We start from the raw sequence: 23672 nt of genomic DNA, 5'->3' as shown, positions 1-23672 counted from the left end.
TTGTTTTGCTTACACTTGGATAATGGATTAAATTAAGTATATAATTTCTTGGTATCTTTAATTTATGATATAGCCAAGCAAAAAACTTTCAACCATTTATTTCTAATCCAGAGTATTTTTTAATAAGGTGTAACACCCTTTGGCAACTGGTATATGGAAATATGACTTCTCCGTCACTTCCATCTCAGTATCACCACTTCTGGGTCTGGCTCCCACTGATGTGCTTTTGCATAGAAACTGGCTGCTTTCGCTGAGATGTGAGAGGCTCTGCCTGGGGGTAGGTTTTTGCATGTCTCTGAGTGAGGCCACCACTGAGATTATGGCTCTACTTGGTGGTGGGGTGAGCCTGTCACTGAGCGGAACCAACGCTGAGTTGGACGGTCCTTTGGTCACTCGTAAGGAGTGGTCTGGGGGGACCGTCTAATTTATTGAGAGGTCTTTACTTAGACAGCACCTCAATAAAGGTCGAAACCAGTCTGGGTAGTGATCCTTCCCTTAATGCCTGCATTATACATGTCCGCAAGGAGATGTGCTTTGCATTATGGGATACTAAGGCAAGTGATGAGAACTTATACCACCTTTGCCACGATTTGCACCAGTCCTAAAAGATACTTCAGGCACAAACTTTGTTTTGCTTATGCTTGGATAATGGATTAAACCAAGTATATAATTTCTTGGTATCTTTAATTACTAGACATTGTAAAAGCATTTGACAAGATTCCACATAGAACTCTACTGCATAAATTGGAGCAAATGAATTGATCCTCTGTTGTTTAATTTGTATGTCAATGATATAGAAAATGATCTGACAGGAAATATTGAGTTGTTTGCTGAGTTGTAAATTGGGAAAGAGCAACAGTAAATGCAAGTGATGAAAAGGGGGGATACTATGTAAAAAATCGAGATATACACTAATGATAATTAGCCTATATCTAATTAATAGAGTAAGGATTATTTTAAGATATAACATTTAAGTATTCAAGTATTTTAAGGTGTAACTTAATAATTTAATATTCTTTTTCTTCCTCTTGTTTTTACTTAAGCCTTTCTTATATTAAGAGTTTCAATGTAATTAATTCCATAATATGCACACTATACATGAATTACCTAGATTGATTATATATGTTGGCACCCATTTTTAAAAGATAAAGAATATATATATATGTGTGTGTGTGTGTGTGTGTGTGTGTAAATATAATTACATTTCATGTGCTGTGTGTTCTGAACAACTTAAAAAGCATCTGGATGCTCCTTAAGATAAATTGTAATGTCTCTTTCTGCAGACTGATCTAAACAATATAAATATTCAGAGCAACAATGTCTAAATTAAATTTATTTCATGATAAATAATCTATAAAAGGCATGAAGGGACTATTAGATATGAAAATTATACATGTATCTTAAAATACAAAGTTATGTTTTGTATGTATTAAACAAAAATTCATTTTTCTTTAATCATCTGAATAGTAAAATGGATGCTAAGTCAATATAATTACAGTCAACTCTCACTACACAGATAGTATTAGTAATACAGCAAATGCACTCATTATTGAAAATACTATGTCCCATAGCACCAACATTAAAGGAAATTTGCAATAGCAATCCTCCCACTGTAACACTTTTTGGTCCCTATGGGCTCACTATAGTGAGCATTGACTGTAGTAATGATATGAAAAAACGTCAATGATTTTTTAATACTTTGTACTTATGGTTTACAAATAAAAAAATCTGATGGAAATGAACAAAGTACTTTCAAAATAGCCGCAATTAAGCATTTCCTTTATTACAAAAGGAGATAAATATGACAAGCTGATGTACTTAATGACTATCCACAAAAAATTTGCACAAACATGCACTGACTACATAAAACAATTTGTTAAAGCATGGTACATATGATATAAAAATGCAATGTTTTGTAAATATTTGACTAGGTGATTATTTCTTTTTGCTCTTGCCCAAAGTTAAAGTGTGTGACTGGAATGGTGGTTGCTGAGTTTGTACTTGTTGAAGGGCAGCTTTCCTTTTATTGAACTGATTGACTTCTTCCTCTAATTTTTTCTTCTCCTCTTCTAGCTTCTTCTTTTCTTCAGCATGCTGTTTTTTCAGAGAATCAAATTTGGAATGAAGCTGAAATAGTAAATATGCCATTATAAATTAATATCCTTTTAGAATATTAATCTTATAATTCATAAAAATAATACATTATTTGTTGGGTAAACTAGGGCACCCACCCTACAACCTTCAGTCTCCATCACTCAAATCCAGCTTGGTTGGCCGAGTGGTTAGTATATCTGGTCTCCAGCCAAAAGGCTGAGGGTTTGAATCCCGCCATGGATGCTTGCGATTGTCTGTGAAAATAATAGTGGTGGTGGTGGTGGTCGGTGGAGACAGAGCTGTAGAGTAGGTGCCCTCCCTCAATGAGTCTTTGCACTCCCTGGATATGTTACATAATAAAAAAAATAAAAAAAACTGGCACAGGATTATTATATCTGAATTATGTATTTTGCTTACTTGCATGAGCTCAAAGGCAGATTTAGGAGAAATCTTGACAAATATTTTAAGCAAAGCAACAGTTAGCCATTTTCAAAATTCCAAGCAAGAGTACTATTGCTCTAGTGAAACAGAGATGCATGAACCTATTACATTATATACTAAGATTAAAATTATTAAATTTTGTGACAACTATGTATTAAACACAGAGAGAGAGGTCACAGGCTAAACTTACCTAACACTACTGCTGTTACAATTGTTTAAAAAAAGAGAAAATTTTAAGTGAAGGAGAGTGCTACACTACTTAATACTACAGCTATAAGTAAATATGGCAATCTTATTGCCAAAATAAAAAAACTTTTAATGGTACAGATCAGGGCTGTCCAACCTTAGATAATCCGAGGGCCATATTAAAAAAAAAAAAAAAAAAAAAAAGATTTATCTGAGGGCCACATTCAATGTGTATATAGTAATTTAGTGAGCGGCAGTGACACAACGTTAGAACAAAACAGTATAAGAACACTTCTGTTGAATTTTGAATGAATAAAATTCATTACGAATTTATTCAATCACAATTTAACAAGATAAACCCTGAAAGAGTTTAACTTGTTAAATTCTGATGTTAAATTGCTTGCATCCTAGTATATATATTATATATATCTTGGCAAATATAGGACACGGTGATTAAGAAGTAAAATTGTGTATATTTCAGTGTAAAAGAATTTCTACTAGATTGTATATTTGATAGTGAAGTTTGGTAAATTTTATATTACTTGTTAAGATTGATACACAATGAATTGCTGTATAAATTGCATATAACAAAGTGAGAACACAAGGACAAACTATTGGATTAAGAAGTTGCCCCAAGCAGTCTCGTACGTATACGGCACATAAAGACCTAATCTATTCGGAGAAGACACTACGGAAGCAAGACCCACGTGTACAAATAAAAGCGTGACGGGTGAACAACTTAGGTTACAGAGAGTACAGGTAGGGGTTCGTATAAAAGAGTTAGGACCCCATCCCCCCCTTGACAGTGCTTTGATAATCATGTCTTAAGACGTATTGAAGTGTCTTTATTTGAGTAATTTAGTCAAAGTCTAAAGTTTCATTTTTGTTTTATGATCTAAGAATGCTAGATTATGATTCTTTTAGAGAAATGTTTCTATGATATTCATATTTATTTAAAATGCATGTCATCATCAAATTCCTAACATATACACTCAAGGGATGTGATACAGGATATGATAGTACTACATGAACATCACTGCTAACTTCCTATCTACAATTTTACTCCAAATCAGTCTATTACTTGCCAAGACTCCAACATTATCAGATCTTATATTTCTATCGTCTAAGGCACTTTGTACCGTATCAATCCACCTATATCTTGGTCTTCCTCTGGGTCGTTTTCCTGCCAACCTGGCAGAGAACACTTGTTTTGCTAATCTTTCCTCGCCCATTCTGTTTAAGTGATCATACCACCTGAGATTAGCTCTGCTAAAGCATTCCTGAATGCTGAATGTCAAGTTCTTTCCTAATAGCCTCAATTATTAATATGATATTGCCATTGATGCCATCTGTTCATGCCTCTAATCTTTCTCAGCACTCTCATATCCGCTGTCTCTAGTCTTTGGTCAAGTGTTTTACTTCTGACCCAGCTCTCAGATCCATAAGTTAAAATTGGCTTGAATGCTGTCTTGTATACAGCCAATTTAGTATTTTGGCTAATTTCTCTCTTATTCCATATAAATTTACTCAGTCGACTTCCTACCATACCAGCTTTGTTGATTCTGTTGTCTATTTCCATATTTAATTTACCGTCTTCACTAAAAATTTTGTCTAAGTAGCTGAACATTTTCAACAATTCTACCTATTTTCATTGTCTTTTTTATGCTGACCATATCTATTACAGCAGTTATTCAATTTAGTCAGGGAATCTTGCAAACTTGTAGCGGATTTATTTAGAAGTATAACATCGTCCGCATAAAGCAAACAGCAGACATTAACATCTCCAATTTTGATATCATTTTAATACCACTTTCCTTCATAATGTGATCCATATAGATAATGAATAACAGAGGGATAATGTACATCCTTGTCTCACACCAGATTTAACATTAAACCACATTCCTGTACTTCCTTCAATTCTAACTGCTGACTTACAACTCAAATAAAGACTAAGTATTGCTTGATATAATGTCCCATTGACTCCATATAACTGTAGCGTATTGAATAGATTCTCTCTTGGCACCTTGTCATATGCCTTTTCCAAATCGACAAAACTTAAATACAGATCTTTGTTATATTCCCATGCTTTCTCAACTATTTGTCGTAAAGTGAAGATCTGATCCTGGCGGTCTCTATTTGGCCTGAATCCAGCTTGTTCTTCACCAAGCTTTTCTTCTACAATTCTTCTCAACCATTTCTCAAGTATACCTGCATAGATCTTGCCAGGAACACTCAAGTAAGGAAATACCTCTGTAATTCTCACATTCAGTTTTATTTCCATTTTTATATATGGGTACTATTAGAGCTCTACTCCAATCATCAGGAATTCGTCCCTATGTGCAGGCTTTCTGAACTATGCAGTGCAGCCACTGTAAGACTTTTATACCACCATACTTCAGCATTTCTGGTCGAATATCATCTACTCCTGCTGCCTTTCCACATTTCAAGCCTTTGATGGCTTTTTCTACTTGAAGTATGGATATATATTCCTGACTGTATGCCTGTTTTTTTTTTTTTTACCACTGTGCTATCACTGCTTGTTTCATTTAGCAATTTTTTGAAGTAATTACTCCATACTTCAAGGATATCTTTTTCTCCTGTTTTCATGTCACCTTTATCATCTCTAACACCTTTTACTGCAGGATAAAATTTCTAAGCTTCTTCAACAACCTCCAAAATATCTTACCATCTTCTTGATATTTATTTTCTATGTTCTTGCCAAAGTCCTCCCATGACTTTTATTTAGCTAGTTTTACACAGTGTTTCGCTTAATTACATTTGTCTCTGTATTCTCTAAAAGCAGAAGCTGACTTATTTGCCAGGAACTTTTGATATGCTTTCTTCTTTTCCTTCACAATCATGCCTCTCTGGCTGAATCAATCAAGTTTTCTTTAAGGCTTGCCACTAAATATCCAAGGTTGGATTCCTGCTCTCAAACTCGTTCATTTTTCCTTCAATAATCTTTGTGCATTTTAGTCTACAGTTCACATCTGAGAGCTGCTCAACTTTTATTCGCTTTAAGACTTTCTTACATGTCATTCTTTTCAATATGAAATTCAATTTTATCCTGCTCAAGATTAAATAGTGATCACTTCCAATTTCAAATCCTCTGTACACCTAGTGTTCTGCACCAGGGAGAAAACATCACTATCAACAATAACATAGTCAATGAGACTTTTCTTATTCCTTGCTTCTTCTCTTCATGTGAATTTGTGCACATTTTTATGTTGGAACATGGTGTTAGTAATAAGAAGTCCATGTCCTGATCAGAAATCCAACAGGTATTTGCTGTTATTATTAGCTTTGCTCTTTTCTCCAAATTTTCCCAAAATATTTTTGTATGTCTGACAATCATTTCCTACTCTGCTATTTAGATCCCCAACAAGGACCAACTTTTACTTTTTCATTGTGTCAGTTGCTTTTTCTAAAGCATCAAAAAATTCCTCCAGTTTTACCTTAGTAGAACCTTCTGTTTGACCATAGGCACAAATAAGTCTCATTGTCCAATTCCCCATTCTGCTACTTCATCTTTTCCTTGTCATTTCCTGAATATAACATTTTGTATTTGTTGCTCAGAAAGATCTCACCAGTTTTTCTTTTTTTGTTTCAGTCACCCCTATTATGTTAATCTGGTACTTATCTAATTCCTCAGTTAGCTCCATTTCTTTGCCATTCAGGCTGCTTATGTTGACAGTACCGATCTTTAACTCTGGTGATGTTGAGTTTGGGTGTGCTTTCAAATTTGTAAAATGTAAGTTATTTTATTTAACATTCTAATAGTAATGATTGATTATTCTTTACACTGTATGACAACAAATATGATGAATAAACCTTTTGCTATTTTTAATTTAATTTGATTGCCTGTGTCTAAGAATCCGATGCACCACTCATAAATTATTCGAATCTGAGCAGTAGGGAATAAACGATAGTTAAGGTCATGACTGCAAAGGTCAATAGTGGGTACATCTGCAAGTTCACTTCTTGATTGGGAAACTCTTTTCTTAATCTAAGGGTTCTGGGTGGCGCAGTAATAAAAAAAAAATTTTCCCAGAAGTTTAAGAGAGGCAAATTTCAAGCTTTGTCACCTAGGAATTGGCTTGACCTTGAGGCAATTCCTTCGTGTTCTCAATAGTACCACGTGACATCCAAGGAGAGGTATACTATACAACATATAGATATATAATAAGAAGATTAGGACATAACACTTCTTTGACATATTTAATATTTGAAAATCACGTGGGTATAAGTGATATAAAGACACCAAATAAAATTACCAACATCAAGATTATCAATTAGTGATAGAATTAAAATATGTAATACGCATTCCGTTTAAATTGTTATTGTATTTTTTTGCTGGTGAAAATCAAAACCCACTGGCGGGCTGCACAAAATTGCACCATGGGCTGTGTTTTGGACAGCCCTGGTGTAGATGACCAAACTGGCTGGAATGTTTCCTTAATCCAAGCTATTCAGAATAACTTTCTTTGCAAAAATTATTCTAATTTTTCATCTGCATATCTGTTGTAAATAAAGGATTTTTTATGTCATTTATGACTGAGTAAAAATATTATTAAACCATCACATGCATTTACAAGTAAAAAAAAAAAAAAAAACAGGCAGTGATTTGCTATATGATGGTGGGCTAGAACTTAATGTGTTGTATGACTGAGGTATGCCGATTCTATTATTTTTCTCCTCCTCCAGAATTAGGCATTTGCCTGTTGCAGCTTCAGTGGTCTTTCCATCTTACAGTTGGTCTCTATCTCTCGCTCTCTCCCCCTTCCTTTCAGACCATATTTATCCACTTCTTTTGGTATCCAATATCTTTCCATTCTGCTCTATATTCCTTGATATTTTCATTGTAAATATCTAGCTCTCTCCAGGTGTCTGTTTCTTATGTGGTCCAATTTTGAGAATCCTTTAACTGCTCTTAAAAATTTCATTTCTGCAGCTTGTATTTTACTTTCATCTTTCTTTTTAACAGTCCATATTTCTGAACCATATAATAGTGAGAGAATGGCCATTACTTTTTTAAATGAGTCGTTTCTTGTCTTTTAAAAAAAAATTTTTTTTTTTTTTTAATTCGCTGTTCCTCAGATTTTCAGTAATTTATTTTTTCATCAATGTCTATCTTTTAGAATGGCCATTAATATCCTAGATAATGTTATTATGCAGCCTAAATAATTAAACCGTATCACCTGTTGTATCATTTTATTTTCTATGACTATTTTTGATCTAACATAATCTCAACCTTTAAATGCCATGACTTTTTTTCTTTTGTGAAATTCTGAAATTCTATTGTTAGATTATTTTGTTTAATTCATAAACCAATTTTTGAAGATCATCTTCATGGTCTTGTAATATAATCTGATCATCTGCATACAGCATTGTATTAATAATAATAATAATAACAGTTCTGGTTACTGGAAACCTTGTTTTATTGTTATTTTCCACATTTTAATAATCTGATCAATATATACACAGTTTGGAAAGAAGTCAACAGACACCCCTTAATGGACAAGGTGCATCGTGCCATGCAACTAGTCATGTTTTTAGCCAGTATAAATTGGAGGAATATGATGCTCCCAAGTCGGTGCAACTATGACTGGGTGAAATGGCTGTGAGAAGGAAACTAATGGAGTTTGAAAGAGGCGTTGTAATAGGATGCCATGTTGCAGGCCTATCTGTTCAGCAAACTGAGCCAGTCCCAGGTCAACAATCAGTGATACCATACTGAGATGGAAGTGTAGAGAGTCAACTGCAAGTGCTACCTGCAGTGGACGACCAACCACACTCATCGAACATGACTGTAGGATGCTACAAAGGATAACATGTAAAAACCATTATTCACTGGCCAACATGTTGAACGTAGAGTTTCTGGCGCTGACTAAAACACGAATCTGCACAAAATCATTCGGAACCAAGGCTCACAACATGGGTTTCAATGGTAGAACTGCAATAAGTAAGCCCAATGAAATAATAAGCTCTCTAAATTCCCTCAAGGTCTTAGAGAAAGATGGTTGAGAGCAGTGATACTACCTAAAGACATCCCAGATATGCTTAATAGGATTAAGGTCAGGAGACCTAGCTGGCCAGTCCATACATACAATAGTCTCTTCTTGAAAATATAGGTCCACGAGCTTCACTTGATGAGGACAAGCCTTGTCTTGTAGGATAAATGTCTTCCTATGCACTTCCATATGGATGAACATAGGGACCAGGACCTCGTCTCTAAGTTGTAGCATTCATGGCTCTGCCAGGAAACATACAGATCAGTATATACCAACCAAATAAGATACCTACCCAAACCAACACATTGCCTCCACCATAAATGTCCCTTTAACAGATATTAGAATGATGATAATATGTCCTTTGTCCTCTGCAGATCATAGCAAGTCTTGTATCACTCTCGAATCAGGGCTTGTCTATAGACAAAAATAGACATATGGTAAAGGTAGAGTGATGATTTTGGATCCCAGTGGGTGGATGCACCGACCTGTGTGTGCTACCAAGCAGAATCACGAATGCTGCAACTTATAGAGACAAGTTCTAGGATACCAATGTTTGTCTGAATGTGGGGGTACAATAAGAAGACATCATGTAAGATGATAATGCTCATCCTCGTTGAACAAAGCTCGTGGACCTGTATTTTCAAGAAGAGAATATGGGATGCTCTCATCCTCCTTCCTGAAACCTTAATATTATATATAAACTGAGCTCCTTGACACCACTATAAACAGTATGAAACATTATCATGAGTGTTGCATTGCTTGCTGTCAGAGTGACCACATTCCTTATTGAGACACTGACAATCTCATTTTGACCTATTGTTTTGGACCATCGTCTTCACGTACCTATTTGTTACTGAATTAAACTATTCCTTTACAATTTTTGTGGACGTTTCTTATGCAACTCATATCGTACTGCTTTTTCATCAAAATGCATAAATGTTCATCATACAGTTTTCTGAGTTGTGATTTTTCTGTTTGTTCCTTAATTTATGGAAACCAGTGTACATACAAGGCTGAGTTTGAAGTCTGTATTTCTATAAAGTAAATAAACATCCCTTATTCAAGTTGTATATGCTATCCATATGATGACTTTTTAAACATGAATTCAGGTAATATAGGTGGACTAGTTTGGTTTAACTGACATTATGGCCAAAGCAATCAAGGATATGAGGCCAATATATTATGCTTTGTGTATTCCATCAGCCAGTTTGCCTGCTGTGCAGGATTAAAAAAATCCTGCATCTTCAACAAGTGACGGACTAACCTGCCTTCAGCTGAAAAGCCTTTATAAAAAATTATTCGCATCCTAGAATGAGAGCAAAGAGGTCAAAAATGAGTCATCCTAACAAGTGCTTTATTCAGTGAACTCCATAAGGCATTTATAATCACCCTAGCAAATGCCTTATGGAGGTTCACTGAATAAAGCACTTGACCTGAGTGATGGCACTTCTAATGGGCATACAGCTAGGCTTCATGAAATGTTGATGCTGTTTATGTGTGAGTAGGATAGTATGAGTTATAAGTGAGCTTGATAGTTTGTATCAGGAGTGAAAAGCATTTTAGATCCAGAAGAATTTGCCACACGAGTGCTTAACTTCAAACAAACTTTGATGAAATTATTTTTTTATTAAAAGTGTAAATAAAAATAATGAATGAATTGCCATTCACTTTCCTCATTCACCCATTTCACTATCCTCCAAGCAAAAAAATCTCATCTTAACACCCTTGCTAATGCTAACCACACTCTTATACAATTCTCAGGAGTGACTACTTGTTTTCTCTCCACGCCTGCCTTGTACTGAAGTCTTCAGTGATATGTCAATGCTATAAAATCCCTTCAATAACTTGTATGTCTCTATCATAGCCCTCTTTTTTGCCTATCAACTAGATTTTGTAGTCCACCAGAGACCTTCAATCTATTGTCAGGGAGCATTCCAGAGACTTCTCACAATCATCTTCACTCACCTCTGAATCTTCACCACCACCTCATCCCCATGAATACAGGTAACTAGATTCATGTGCAGTTGTCCAGATATGGCCTTATTAAAGACCTATAAAGCGAAACAATAACCTCTACCATCTCTGCTTGTCAGTGTGTTTTTCAACAACCACGTAATGTTATGTGCTGTTTGACCACCTTCGGAACATGGTCTCATTTTCCAAAAGTTTAATTCCATCAAATATAGTACACAGCTTATCTCTTCTTCCCAAAGAATTGTATTACCTTAAACTTTGGCATGTTAAACCGGCAGCCTTTATCTTCACCCCCATATTGCCAGTATATCCGAGTCATTCTGCAGGATTGCCAGCCACATCATCTTCATTAACTAACTATCACTCCTTCCCAGCTCTGCATCAGCAGCAAATAACTAAACATTTCCCCTCAAATCATTTCCTTTAATCACTGATGTCCAAATTAAACAGCAGAGGACCAAGTAATGAGTCTTGAAGCACACCATTAGTCGCTGGCCTTCTCATAGACTCAACTTCCCTATAAACACTGATATCTATCCATCCTCTAATCCAAATCACCAGCATTACATTCATTCCCATTTGCTCCAATTTATGCAACAGAGTTCCAAGCGGAATCCTGTCAAATGTTCTTATATGATCCATCAGTATCAGCGAGTAGCCATTTCTCCTATTAAACTCAACTGTCACTATTATAAAATAGTAAGCAAAATTACCAAGGCAAAACCATCACTTCACAACACCATGTTGTCTCCTATAAGGCATCACATTCCTGTCTGTTCAGTCTTGAATTTTGCCTTTTTTTTTATTTTTTTATATCAACTTCTCCAATATTCTAACCATCAGTCCTGAGATACCAACTAGCTCATAACCTGCCACTTATATCCTGGAGTTCATCCCCTCCCCCACATGCAAGTGGAACCACTTTGTCTTCCTTCTCTGTTGGCACATTTTCAAAAGTGAGGCACAAATTGAACAGCTCGGTTTGATATTCTAGTAAAACACAGGCTGGCATACTATCTAATCCCACAGCAAAATACACATTAAGGTTCTGCCAAATTTATCAACCCTTCTCTCTCTCTCTCTCTTATCAGTCAAATGTCACATCTGGCAAGCAGGTGCAAAAGCAAATGTAATACAACCTGAATGATACACACTTGCAAAATAATCGCTCAGTAACAACTATTTCATTTGATTCTGCCACCTGCCATCAGCACTTTTTAAAGTCATCCCTTCCACAGTCATTCTTACCCTTACTTGCTATGTAGCAAACTCCCCAGGATTTTTTTTGACCTACTCATAATTTGCTCTGATCCTCCTTACCATACATGTCATCCCTCTTGCCTCTGCCTTGTACTGGTCACAGAGATACTGTCACTCCATTTTTTTCTCCACATTCTCTCCACAACGTTTTCCTTTCCACAAATCCTGCTTAATGATGTGGTTCATCCATCCAACTCGTACTCAATTTATCTTCCTGCTCTGGGCATACAGTCCAACACTGCTCTCCTCAAACACCCCTGACCACTTCCCATGCACTTCCAACATCTCTGGCCTCAATTCTTATGATATGGCACTGCTGCAAGCTGATTTCCTAGCTTGAATAAGTGAAGCAAAAATTAAAGAAGGCATTTATGTTGTTCCACAAATTCATACTTATAAAGAAAAGTTCTTTCCACAACATTTTAAATGATACTGCCAATTCTTTTGTTAAATAACAGAATCTTGTAAAAAATATACATACAACCCAATGGAATTGCAACAAGCTATTTTAAGACTTGCTTTCTGTATTCACATTTGGATTTCTTTCCAAACTTGAATGCTGTCAATAATAAACATGGCTAAGGAAACTGGAAATGCAGTATGCTTACTCATGTTTGTTAACTCTTAAAGAAATCAGTGATGTCAGCTATAAGAAGAGGATTCTTAAATTGTAAACAATTTAGATAAATATATGCTATTTTTTTACATCAAATGCAGTTAGTGTCAACATGCAATTCTGATTCCTGAATACCAATTGATGGCATATGGTAATAATGGCAATTTCAAGTTCAAGGGAACTTGGCATACTTAAAATAAATCATTTACCTACAGTCATTTTAAAACAAAAATGTTCGGTGTAATTTAATATATTAAGAGTTGAAATATTATAAAAGCACAATGTTCATTAGATTTCACCCAAACCTCTAACAGTGTTAAATAGTGATTAGGCATATGCATAGGCTACAGGGGCGGTGCCATATGCTTGTACACTGTGCGAGTTCTTGCCAGTGTACAAGCATATGCAACGCCCCTGTAGCCTCTGCATATGCCTAATCATTATTTAGCAGGAGGATACTTAGCAAGTAACATGCTCCTAAGAATCAAATTATTCAAATGGAGCATCCAAGGATGGAGGTTTAGGGAAATTGCTATTAAACCATATAAGAGTCCTAAGCAGGCTGTAATAAAGAGACCATAGTTACCTCCTTCTCTGCTTCTTTTAACTCTGTCTCTTTCTCTTTGACACGCACTACAAACATCTGTCTCATTTCTTCTTCTTTTCTTTGCAGCTCCTGTAACAAAGAATATTTTCATATAATTAATAATAAATGCATATTTAAACATATAATCAAGTTTGTATTGACTTTTACAACTTCAGTGGAAGTTGTCTAATTACTGAACAAAGCTGCTATATTAGGCATGTTAAAAGAAGGCAGTATCAATCTGGTGTTACTTTAGCTATTCATAAGGCTTATTATGAAATGAATAACCAATTGGTGCTGCTGGGTCTAGTAACACTTTTGCAGTTACTAGCAAAACAAAATACATGCAACTTCATTACTTAAACCAATACAATTACTCAGTCAACAAATAATATTGCACTACAGAAACATAAAATTAACCAATTCACCATTATATTTTACTTCTCTGAATCATGTGCCATTTCTTGTATGCCTAATTCTGTAACCTGTATTTATTTATATATATATATATATATATATATATATATATATATATATTTATTTTTAATATTAACTGACTTAAAACCCGAGAATTATAACAAAATGAGATTTATTTGAAAACGCAACATGTTTCGTCGAGATTGACTTCATCAGGCGTTAAGAACATAGAAAGATATTAAAAGACACTGAAAATAACATTGAGACACTCTAAAGCTATACAATTATAAAGTTATAATATTCGACTGTGAATTACAGTTATTATGAACTTGAGCTATAGTCCGTGTTAAAGTTCTATTGTTGTACACTTGTGCGTGTGTGGAACCACGCGATCTCCAGTATCTGATAGTAGAGCTGAAAGAGTCAGGCAAATTATAGCTGAGATTATTGTTCATATGAAGCGGGTCCAAGGTGATTTCTTTTGACTCCACAATGCAGCGTTCCACCTCATCACGGCAAATGTGTAGGTTTGAAGTTGATGTCCAATTTATCTCATGTTGGCGGCTTTCGTTGTTCATGTTTATTGAAAACAGGACATGGCCCGACAGAGCAGTTGCTCTGGTTCTCTTATAAGCAATATCTCTCTGGTGTTCCTCGAGACGTAGTAGGATAGATTTTTCCGTTTTCCCATAGTAAGGCTTTCCGCACTCACATGTGACCTTGTATACACCTGGGAATTGTAGAAGGTTGTGAGATTGTTTATAGTTGTTGAAATGTGATCTTATTTTTGGCAGAGTCGAGAAGCACGTTTGTATGTTAAACTTCTTTAGGATTCTACTCAGCTTTTTGGATAGTGTGCTGATACATGGCAAGACGATATGACCTTTGGAGTCATCCTGTGTCTCTACGTTGCACATTGACGGTGGGATAATTGGTTGTTAATACTTTTTAAAGAGTAGCCATTGTTTTTAAAGGTCCATTTAAGATGTTATAGTTCTTTTTTTAGTTCTTCATCTGACAGTACAGATCTTGCACGATTCGCAAGAGTTGATATAATACCCAACTTTTGCGCTGGATGGTGATGTGAGGACGCATGCAAATATCTGTCCGTGTGTGTTGGCTTTCTAAATATAGAGACTTTTATTGATTCAGGCGTCTTGGTGAGTTTAAGATCTAGGAAACAGATGGAACTATTTTCTATATAAAATAAAGGACTTAAAACTAAAATCTTCTGACATCATGGTGAGCTTTGATGTGGTAGCACTCTTTACCAACATTCCGACACAGGACGTTCTCCATATTTTAAAGAACAAGATTTCAAATAAAATGTTCTCTCTGCTATCTCACTGTGTAAACTCTGGCTATTTTGAATTCGAAGGTAAACTATATAAACAGGTCAAAGGATTAGCTATGGGAAGCCCCCCCTCTCTCCTGTATTAGCCAATATTTTTTTTGAGGATTTTAAACAAAAGGCAATCTTCTCTTTTAGTTTAAAACCAAGAATTTGGCTTAGATATGTGGACGATATTTTCCTCATATGGGAGCATGGTATTGAGAATCTTCACAGGTTTCTCAACCACTTAAACAACCTCCATCAGGATATAAAATTGACCATGGAGATTGAAGAAAATAGTTCCATCTGTTTCCTAGATGTTAAACTCATCAAGATGCCTGAATCAATAAAAGTCTCTATATTTAGAAAGCCAGCACACACGGACAGATATTTGCATGCGTCCTCACATCACCATCCAGTGCAAAAGTTGGATATTATATCAATTCTTGCGAATCGTGCAAGATCTGTACTGTCAGATGAAGAAGAACTAAAAAAAGAACTACAACATCTTAAATGGACCTTTAAAAACAATGGCTACTCTTTAAAAAGTATTAACAACCAATTATCCCACCGTCAATGTAGCAACGTAGAGACACAGGATGACTCCAAAGGTCATATCGTCTTGCCATATATCAGCACACTATCCAAAAAGCTGAGTAGAATCCTAAAGAAGTTTAACATACAAACGTGCTTCTCGACTCTGCCAAAAATAAGATCATGTTTCAACAACTATAAACAATCTCACAACCTTCTACAATTCCCAGGTGTATACAAGGTCACATGTGAGTGCGGAAAGCCTTACTATGGGCAAACGGAGAAATCTATCCTACTACGTCTCGAGGAGCACCAGAGAGATATTGCTTATAAGAGAACCAGAGCAACTGCTCTGTCGGGCCATGTCCTGTTTTCAATAAACATGAACAACGAAAGCCGCCAACATGAGATAAATTGGACATCAACTTCAAACCTACACATTTGCCGTGATGAGGTGGAACGCCGCATTGTGGAGTCAAAAGAAATCACCTTGGACCCGCTTCATATGAACAATAATCTCAGCTATAATTTGCCTGACTCTTTCAGCTCTACTATCAGATACTGGAGATCGCGTGGTTCCACACACGCACAAGTGTACAACAATAGAACTTTAACACGGACTATAGCTCAAGTTCATAATAACTGTAATTCACAGTCGAATATTATAACTTTATAATTGTATAGCTTTAGAGTGTCTCAATGTTATTTTCAGTGTCTTTTAATATCTTTCTATGTTCTTAACGCCTGATGAAGTCGATCTAGACGAAACATATTGCGTTTTCAAATAAATCTCATTTTGTTATAATTCTCGGGTTTTAAGTCAGTTAATATTAAAAATGAACATATCCCAACCCCGAGTTAATAGTAGTAGTCATATATATATATATATATATTAATGTCCTTATATAAAGAAATAATTTCTTTTGCATATGCTACAAGATTTCAAATGACCTCACTCTCATGTAACTCCAAACCATGAAAAGTTGTAATTTTAATGGTTTGGAAATTTTTTTTTACCTGATCTAGAGACCAAATATAGAACTTTTTAAGCCACTTCAAGCCTTCAAATAAGCAGGGTAGCAGTCTTACACCAGGTGATGAAATTCATCTACTACCACAGGATAATCACACACACATCCATGCCCACAATGGGATTCCAACCACTGGGCTGCAGGTTGGAATAAGCTAACCATTTGGCCAACTACGCCAGTAACTTGAAATCAGATAGTTTTGCCCCATGCTTTTTAAACACTAGAAATACAATCATCTATCATGTTACTTATTTCTTGACTTGCAACAGAACCATGGCATTGTGTTTATCTCTTTTTTTTTTCCCCCAGGACTTAATGAACATTTATTCAAAATATGACTCTTGTTTTTTTTTTTTTTTTTGATAAAAAGATGGTCTATTTCTGATTCATTACTAGAGGTCTGATTCACATTACTATATCATCACATGAGAAAAAAAATAATTTTAACATCTCTTCAACAGTGAATCCTCTTCATCTACAAAAAATGCAGCTTTCACCCACAGTCTGTTGAGAAGATTCTATAGTAGATGAAGAGCTCTTTTGTGTGTTAATATTGTTCTGAGTGGTGAAAGAAAAATCCCTTCCCATTAAAAAAGCATAAGTAAACTCAGCTGCTAAGGTATAAAACCATCCTATAATCAAAAATTATAAGCTTATTTGCATACTAGACAAACTAAAAAATTACTGAATACTGACAAAATCCAATTATTATGAACATAATGACTTCTTGGAAATGTGTTTACAAAAAAAGTTTGCAAGCTCAATTAAATTAACTTTTTTTTATAAGCTATATGGTTCAATTTGTTAATGCATTTCTGCAATAAATTACCTTAATACAAAGAAATGCGATATGAAAATAAATTTTTCACTTAATTTTTTTTTTTTTTTTAAGTTTCTTCGTACATCTGTTGGTAGCAGAACAACTCTGTTAATGCTTTTGCAGCAGTGTAGAAAAACTGTGAGTTGAGTTTTTTTCTAATTCTGATCCTGAATCTGGGTTGTGGCTAGCCTTCTGCAGACTTCTGTGAGGAAAGGATATATATGGGATTATAAGGTTGGTGATTATGACAAGCTTATAATCTTGTTGAACAACTTGAGACAGGTTGGAGCTATAGCATGAAATGAGGAGTTGAGCAATAAGGAAATAAATGCTGCTTGGGAACTGACAAAGAAATACATAACAGCATCAATGTGTGAATGCATTCGAAGGCCAAAAAGCAGAATAAGGTAGGAGTAAAATGGATGAATGAGAGGCTTAAACATGAAATCTGGAAGAAGGTACTTTGGAGACAGTACAGCATAATGGTAATTATCAGTTACGTGAAGAGTATAAAGAACAAGCCAGGAGAGTGATTCAGTAAGGAAAACAAAAGTGCAGCATGAGCAGGAATTGGAAAATCGGGCAAAAAAAACCTAGAGACTTCTTTAGATATGTAGCAAGTAGAAGGAAGAATGATTATGGTAAGATGATGTTAATAGATGAAGATGAAAATGGTAGAATGGTTAACTGCTGCAGAAGACATTCTTGAAGTATTCAGTGATCAATTTATAAGGGTGTTTCATCGTGACAGGGTGCAGGAACTTAGGTGTAGAAATCATAGGAGAGGATGGCTTAATTGTGAGTGAGTAGGAGGTATTTGAGGAAATAAATAACCTTGATGTCAATAAGGCAAAAGAATTCATTGACATATCACCACACAGTGAATCCTCAGGGAATTGGCAGTAACATTGGCATGCCTGTTAATAAGTCTTACGACAACACAGGTTCAAAGAAAGAAAGTAAAATTGTTCCTGCATAAAGGAGGTGATAACTGTCTCTTCAAATTATAGGCCAATCTGTATATCTGGAGTTCTTGTGAACGACAGAAATGGGTTGATAACAGCAGTATTCTTTGTGGTTATCGGCATGGGTTTGTTAAAGGGAGATCATGTTATACTAACTTTTGCACTATAGGTGACAAATACCTTGCACAGGGGAGATGAATAAACAGTGGTGTATTTGGATTTTGCGCAAGCTTTTGATAGACTGCCACATGACAAGCTGTTAAATAAATTGAAGCAGATGGGATTGAATAACAGACTTCTGAGTTGGATTGGTGACTGGCTGTCAGATAGGTATGAGAAACTTGTATATAAGGCAGTATCCCAAGAGAGGAAGTGGTGTGCAGCATGGGTCAGGGACCATTGTTGTTCAATTTGTATGTTAATGATTTTGGGATAGGTTTAACTAGTGATATGCAGCTATTGAAGATGATGCAAAATTGGGGAGAGTAATGCAGAGTCAAGCAGATGCTATGGCTTTACAGTAGGACTTGAATAGATTGCATGAATGAGCAGATAAGTGGAAATGTCAGTTCAATCTTGCAAAGTGTAAGATTTTGAGATTTGGTAAGCAACAATAGGATGCAAAGTATACACTTGGCAGTGAAACTTTAAAGGAAGTAGGGGAGATGAGAGATCTGGGAGAGGTGGTGGAGGACAAGGACCTGAAATTCAGGGGCCACATTGCACAAGTTGTGAAGACATCAGTCCAATGAACTATGTTTGTTATTAATAACATGCTCTGTAAGTCCAGACTGTTCAGGCTCATGGTATTTAATATAAGAATTTTGTTTTTCTAGACAAATAAAAGCACATCTTCCTGTTTGTCTAAAATAAGATAATCCACAAGAGCAAGGAATTTGGTAGATGCCTTGAAAAACCTGGAAGGCGAAAACTTGTCCTTAGGAGAAGCAAGAAATGTGGAGATTTTTCTGATGGGAAGAAAGGTAACAAAAATATTCAGTGGTTTTTCAAACTTTCGCCATACATTCAGAAATGCTTTGCACATAAGAAATATAAAAGCAAGTTATTTCTTCTGTATTGGAAGAGGCAGATATAGTATGAATGTTAGAAGCTTTTTTGATGAAAAAATCCTTAACACTATTTGATAAAATGTGGATTTAATATGTTTTAATTCTTTCTGTAAAAATTCATCTGAAGAACCTAAAGAATGAGTATGATGTAATAAAATCTTAATAGTTCCAGCTTTTTTTTTTTTTTTTTGACTAAGATGGTGGTGAGATTCAATGTGGATATAATGGCCTGTACAATTCTTCTGAAAAACTAAAAATTGTTTTCATGTTATACCATGAATTAGCATAACCATGCCAATTCATGGTATTCCATTAGGGAAACAAATCACTAGACTTTATGGAGAGTTTAATTCTAACAATGTGCTAGATATGCAAACTTTTACTAAAAAGGCTAAATGCCTTAACAGAATTTTATATTTCTAAAATGCAAGATGGCTCAAGTTATTCCTACTTGTTGTTAAATAAAATAAATTCATAGGACTCCTAAAGTCCATCAGATTTAATTAAAGACTAGTAGATACTTTTAACTGATCATTACAAAGCTAAAAAATCTCGAGCCCCCCTCTTAAACAGGGAAATCAATTCTGTCAAGATTGCTACAGAATCTGTAATAGTGGCTGAAATTTTTAGCATTATTCTTCTCATTTCATCTTCTTATCAATGTGTTTTTTTTAAAAATTATACTCATGATAATTTAAAGCATAAATCTGATTCACTTGTAAGTCACTTTAGAACCAGTACTCATGTCTGTTACACAGATAAGCTCTTCTTTATCAAAAGGACATGCTTTGGCATTGCTCCTAATAAGAATTTTTTTTCATTGCATAGATAGATGTCATCATTCCTTATCTCTTAAAACAGCAAATAGGATTCATTTCGAATGTGCAAAATTGTTTCAGTGATAAGCCTCCATGTTTTAATCTTTCTTTTTCTGAATTTAAAGCACTGAAGTCCTTTAAGAATAACAACAATTTAATTATTACTAAAGCTGAGAAGGGAAAGGCTGCTGTTCAAGAAAGGACAATATGATAGAAAAGTATGTCATATTTTGAGACATCTCATATCTGATCCTACCTGTAGTCAGATAAACAAACACCATATTTTTCACCTTATACGATGCACATTTTTGTACATAAAATTTATATGAAAATTAGGATGTGTCCCATAAGCCGAATGCATCTTATAAACCAGTGCATCTTACGGTGCATCATCGCTTGTCGATGTGATCAGTTTGAATAGTTTATGACTTAATTTTTAATGGTATTAAAAACACTAAACAATTTTATCAAAAGATATTTTATTAACTGCGTATATTTCGCTGAATTTCAAATCAGCATCAGAGAATAACACACTTGTACATGCGACAGTGAGTAAATGAAACAATACAATTGCAATGGACAAAAGATCTAGAGTCCTATTGGCACTCTCTAATGATGTAAAAAAAAAAATAATAATAATAAATCATGAATAACCATCAACTAGTAGCAATAACCAGCATGCATTTAAACTAGTAATCAATAGATTATCATATTTAATTTTTTTAATAACACATGGATTCTATGAAGTACAGACACAGCTATACAACCAAGTTTAAATAGTGACTGAGTAAGCAAAAAAGAATGGCAATAGGGCAGCACTTTGGGCCTCTGCCTAGATAAAAAATTGTATGAACATAATGATACATAATGATACAAACAGATTCATCAAAAATGCTAGAAAACAAGACAATTTTGAATTTTCTCTTTTAATTTTGAACTAACTAACATGGATGAAGTACCCTCTGACTTTTGATGTGTCCTCTAACAAGAATGTTGACTCCAAGGATAAAAAAAATATTCTTAAAACTTCTGGTCACAAAAAACCCACTATACTGTTGTTTTGTTGTGCTGTGCAGATGGAACAAAATTGCCACCTTTAATTTTTAAAAAACAATGCCCAAAGAAAAACTTCCCAAAGGCATTTGCATTCATATTCATACAAAAGGATGGATGTATAGATGAGAAAGGGATGAAGTTAGAGATAATAATAATAATATTTACACGAAAAATTTGATGCATAATTCGTGCGTCTTATACTGCAAAGAATATATATCATCATCAAATTCCTGATACATACACACACACACACACACCCTCAAGGGGTGTACAGCATATGACACTACTACATGAAAAATTACATCATTACTAACTTCCAATCTACAATTTTCCTCCAACTCAGTCTGTTACTTGTCAAGACTCCAACATTATCAGATCTTATATTTCTATCGTCTAAGGCACTTTTTACTGTATCAATCCACCTATACCTTGGTATTCCTCTGGGTCGTTTTGTTGCCAACTTCACAGAGAACACTTGTTTTACTAATCTTTCCTCTCCCATTCTGTTTAAGTGACCACACCACCTGAGATTAGCTCTGCTAAAGCATTCCTGGATGCTGACAATGTCAAGTTCTTTCCTAATATCATCATTTTTAATATGATATTGCCATTAATGCCGTCTGTTCACGGCTCTAATTTTTCTCAGGACTCTCATATCTGTGGACTCTAGTCTTTGGTCAAGTGTTTTACTTCTGACCCAGCTCTCAGATCCATAAGTTAAAACTGGTTTGACCACTGTCTTGTATATAGCTAATTTAGTGTTCCGACTAATTTCTCTTTTATTCCATATGAATTTATTCAATTGACTTCCTACCATACCAGCTTTGTCGATTCTGTTGTCTATTTCCATATTTAATTTACCATCTTCACTAAAAATCGTGCCTAAGTAGCTGAAATATTTTACTTGTTCCACAGGTTCCCCTTTCACAATGCAGTTGACATTTTCAATAATTCTACCTATTTTCATTGTCCTCGTCTTTTTAATGCTGACCTTCATACCATATCTATTACAACAGTTATTCAATTTAGTCGGGGAATCTTGCAAACTTGTAGCAGATTTATTTAGAAGTATAACATCATCCGCATAAAGCAAAGAGCTGACATTAACATCTCCAATACTGATATCATGTTTAATACCACTTTCCTTCATAATGTGATCCATGTAGATAATGAATAACAGAGGGGATAATGTACATCCTTGTCTGACACCAGATTTAACATTACACCACCTTCCTGTACTTCTTTCAATTCTAACTGCTGAACTTACAACTCAAATAAAGACTAAATATTGCTTGATATAATGCCCCATTGACACCATATAACTGTAGCGTATTGAATAGCTTCTCTCTTGGCACCTTGTTATATGCTTTTTCCAGATCTACACAACTTAAATACTGATCTTTGTTATATTCTCATGATTTCTCAACTATCTGTCGTAAAGTGAAAATCTGATCCTGACAGTTTCTATTTGGACTGAATCCAGCTTGTTCTTCACAAAGCTTCTCTTCCACAATTCTTCTCAACCGTTTCTCAAGTATACTTGCATAAATGTTACCAGGAACACTCAGTAGAGAAATACCTCTAATTCTCACATTCAGTTTTATTTTCCTTTTTATATATGGGTACTATGAGAGCTCTACTCCAATCATCTGGAATTCATCTGTCTGTCCAGGCTTTCTGACCTATGCAGTGCAGCCACTAACTTTTATACTTCCACACTTGAGCATTTCTGATCGAAATGCTCAAGTATGCTAAAGTAGAAACAGCCATCATCTACTCCTGCTGCCTTTCCACATTTCAGGCTTTTGATGGCTTTTTCTACTTCAAGTATGGATATGTATTCCTGACTGCATGTCTGGTCAGTGTTTTTTACCACTGTGCTGTCATCAATGCTCGTTTCTTTTAACAATTTTTCGAAACAATTACTCCATACATCAAGGACATATTTTTCTCCAGTTTTCATGTCACCTTTATCATCTCTAACTCCTTTTATAGTACTCTTTCCTCCATTTCTGAGCTTCTTCAACAATCTCCAGAATATCTTACCACCTTCTTGATATTTATTTTCTATATTCTTCCCAAAGTCCTCCCATGACTTTTGGTTAGCTAGTTTTACATAGTGTTTAGCATTCTTGCATTTGTCTCTATATTCTCTAACAGCACAAGCTGACTTATTTGCCAGGAACTTTTGATATGCTTTCTTCTTTTCCTTCATTGCCTCTTTAACTTCCTGTGTCCACCATGGAGTTCTAATTTTTCTGTCCTTGCAGACAACTTCACCACATGCCTCTCTAGCTGAATCAATCAGAGCTTTCTTCAAGGCTTGCCACTGAATCTCCAAGGTTTGATTCCCGCTCTCAAACTCTTTCATTTTTTTTTTCAATAAACGTTGTGTATTTTAGTCTACAGTTCACATCTGAGAGCTGCTCAACTTTTATTCGCTTAAAAACTTTCTTACAT

General features: G+C 35.1%; 1 protein-coding gene across 1 annotated transcript in view; it reads right to left on the bottom strand.

The window, feature by feature from the left end:
• Positions 1-1313: 1313 nt before the first annotated feature.
• The window catches only part of Septin2 (septin 2), a 128495-nt gene continuing 106136 nt past the window's right edge, over positions 1314-23672 (bottom strand). Inside the window, exons 10-11 of the mRNA XM_090395031.1 lie at positions 13169-13258; positions 1314-2127 (exon numbers count right to left, since the gene is read on the bottom strand). Of these exons, the coding sequence (XP_090251157.1) occupies positions 1936-2127; positions 13169-13258 (282 nt within the window). The 3' untranslated portion in view covers positions 1314-1935. The remainder of the gene's footprint in view (positions 2128-13168; positions 13259-23672) is intronic.

The sequence above is a fragment of the Typopeltis vanoorti genome, chromosome 6 (assembly GCF_054136105.1).
Source record: "Typopeltis vanoorti isolate ZY-2024b chromosome 6, IOZ_Tvanoo_1.0, whole genome shotgun sequence".
NCBI classification, from domain to species: domain Eukaryota; kingdom Metazoa; phylum Arthropoda; class Arachnida; order Uropygi; family Thelyphonidae; genus Typopeltis; species Typopeltis vanoorti.
The sequence above is the reverse complement of the archived record's forward strand: the minus strand, read 5'-3'. Positions and strand labels throughout refer to the sequence as shown.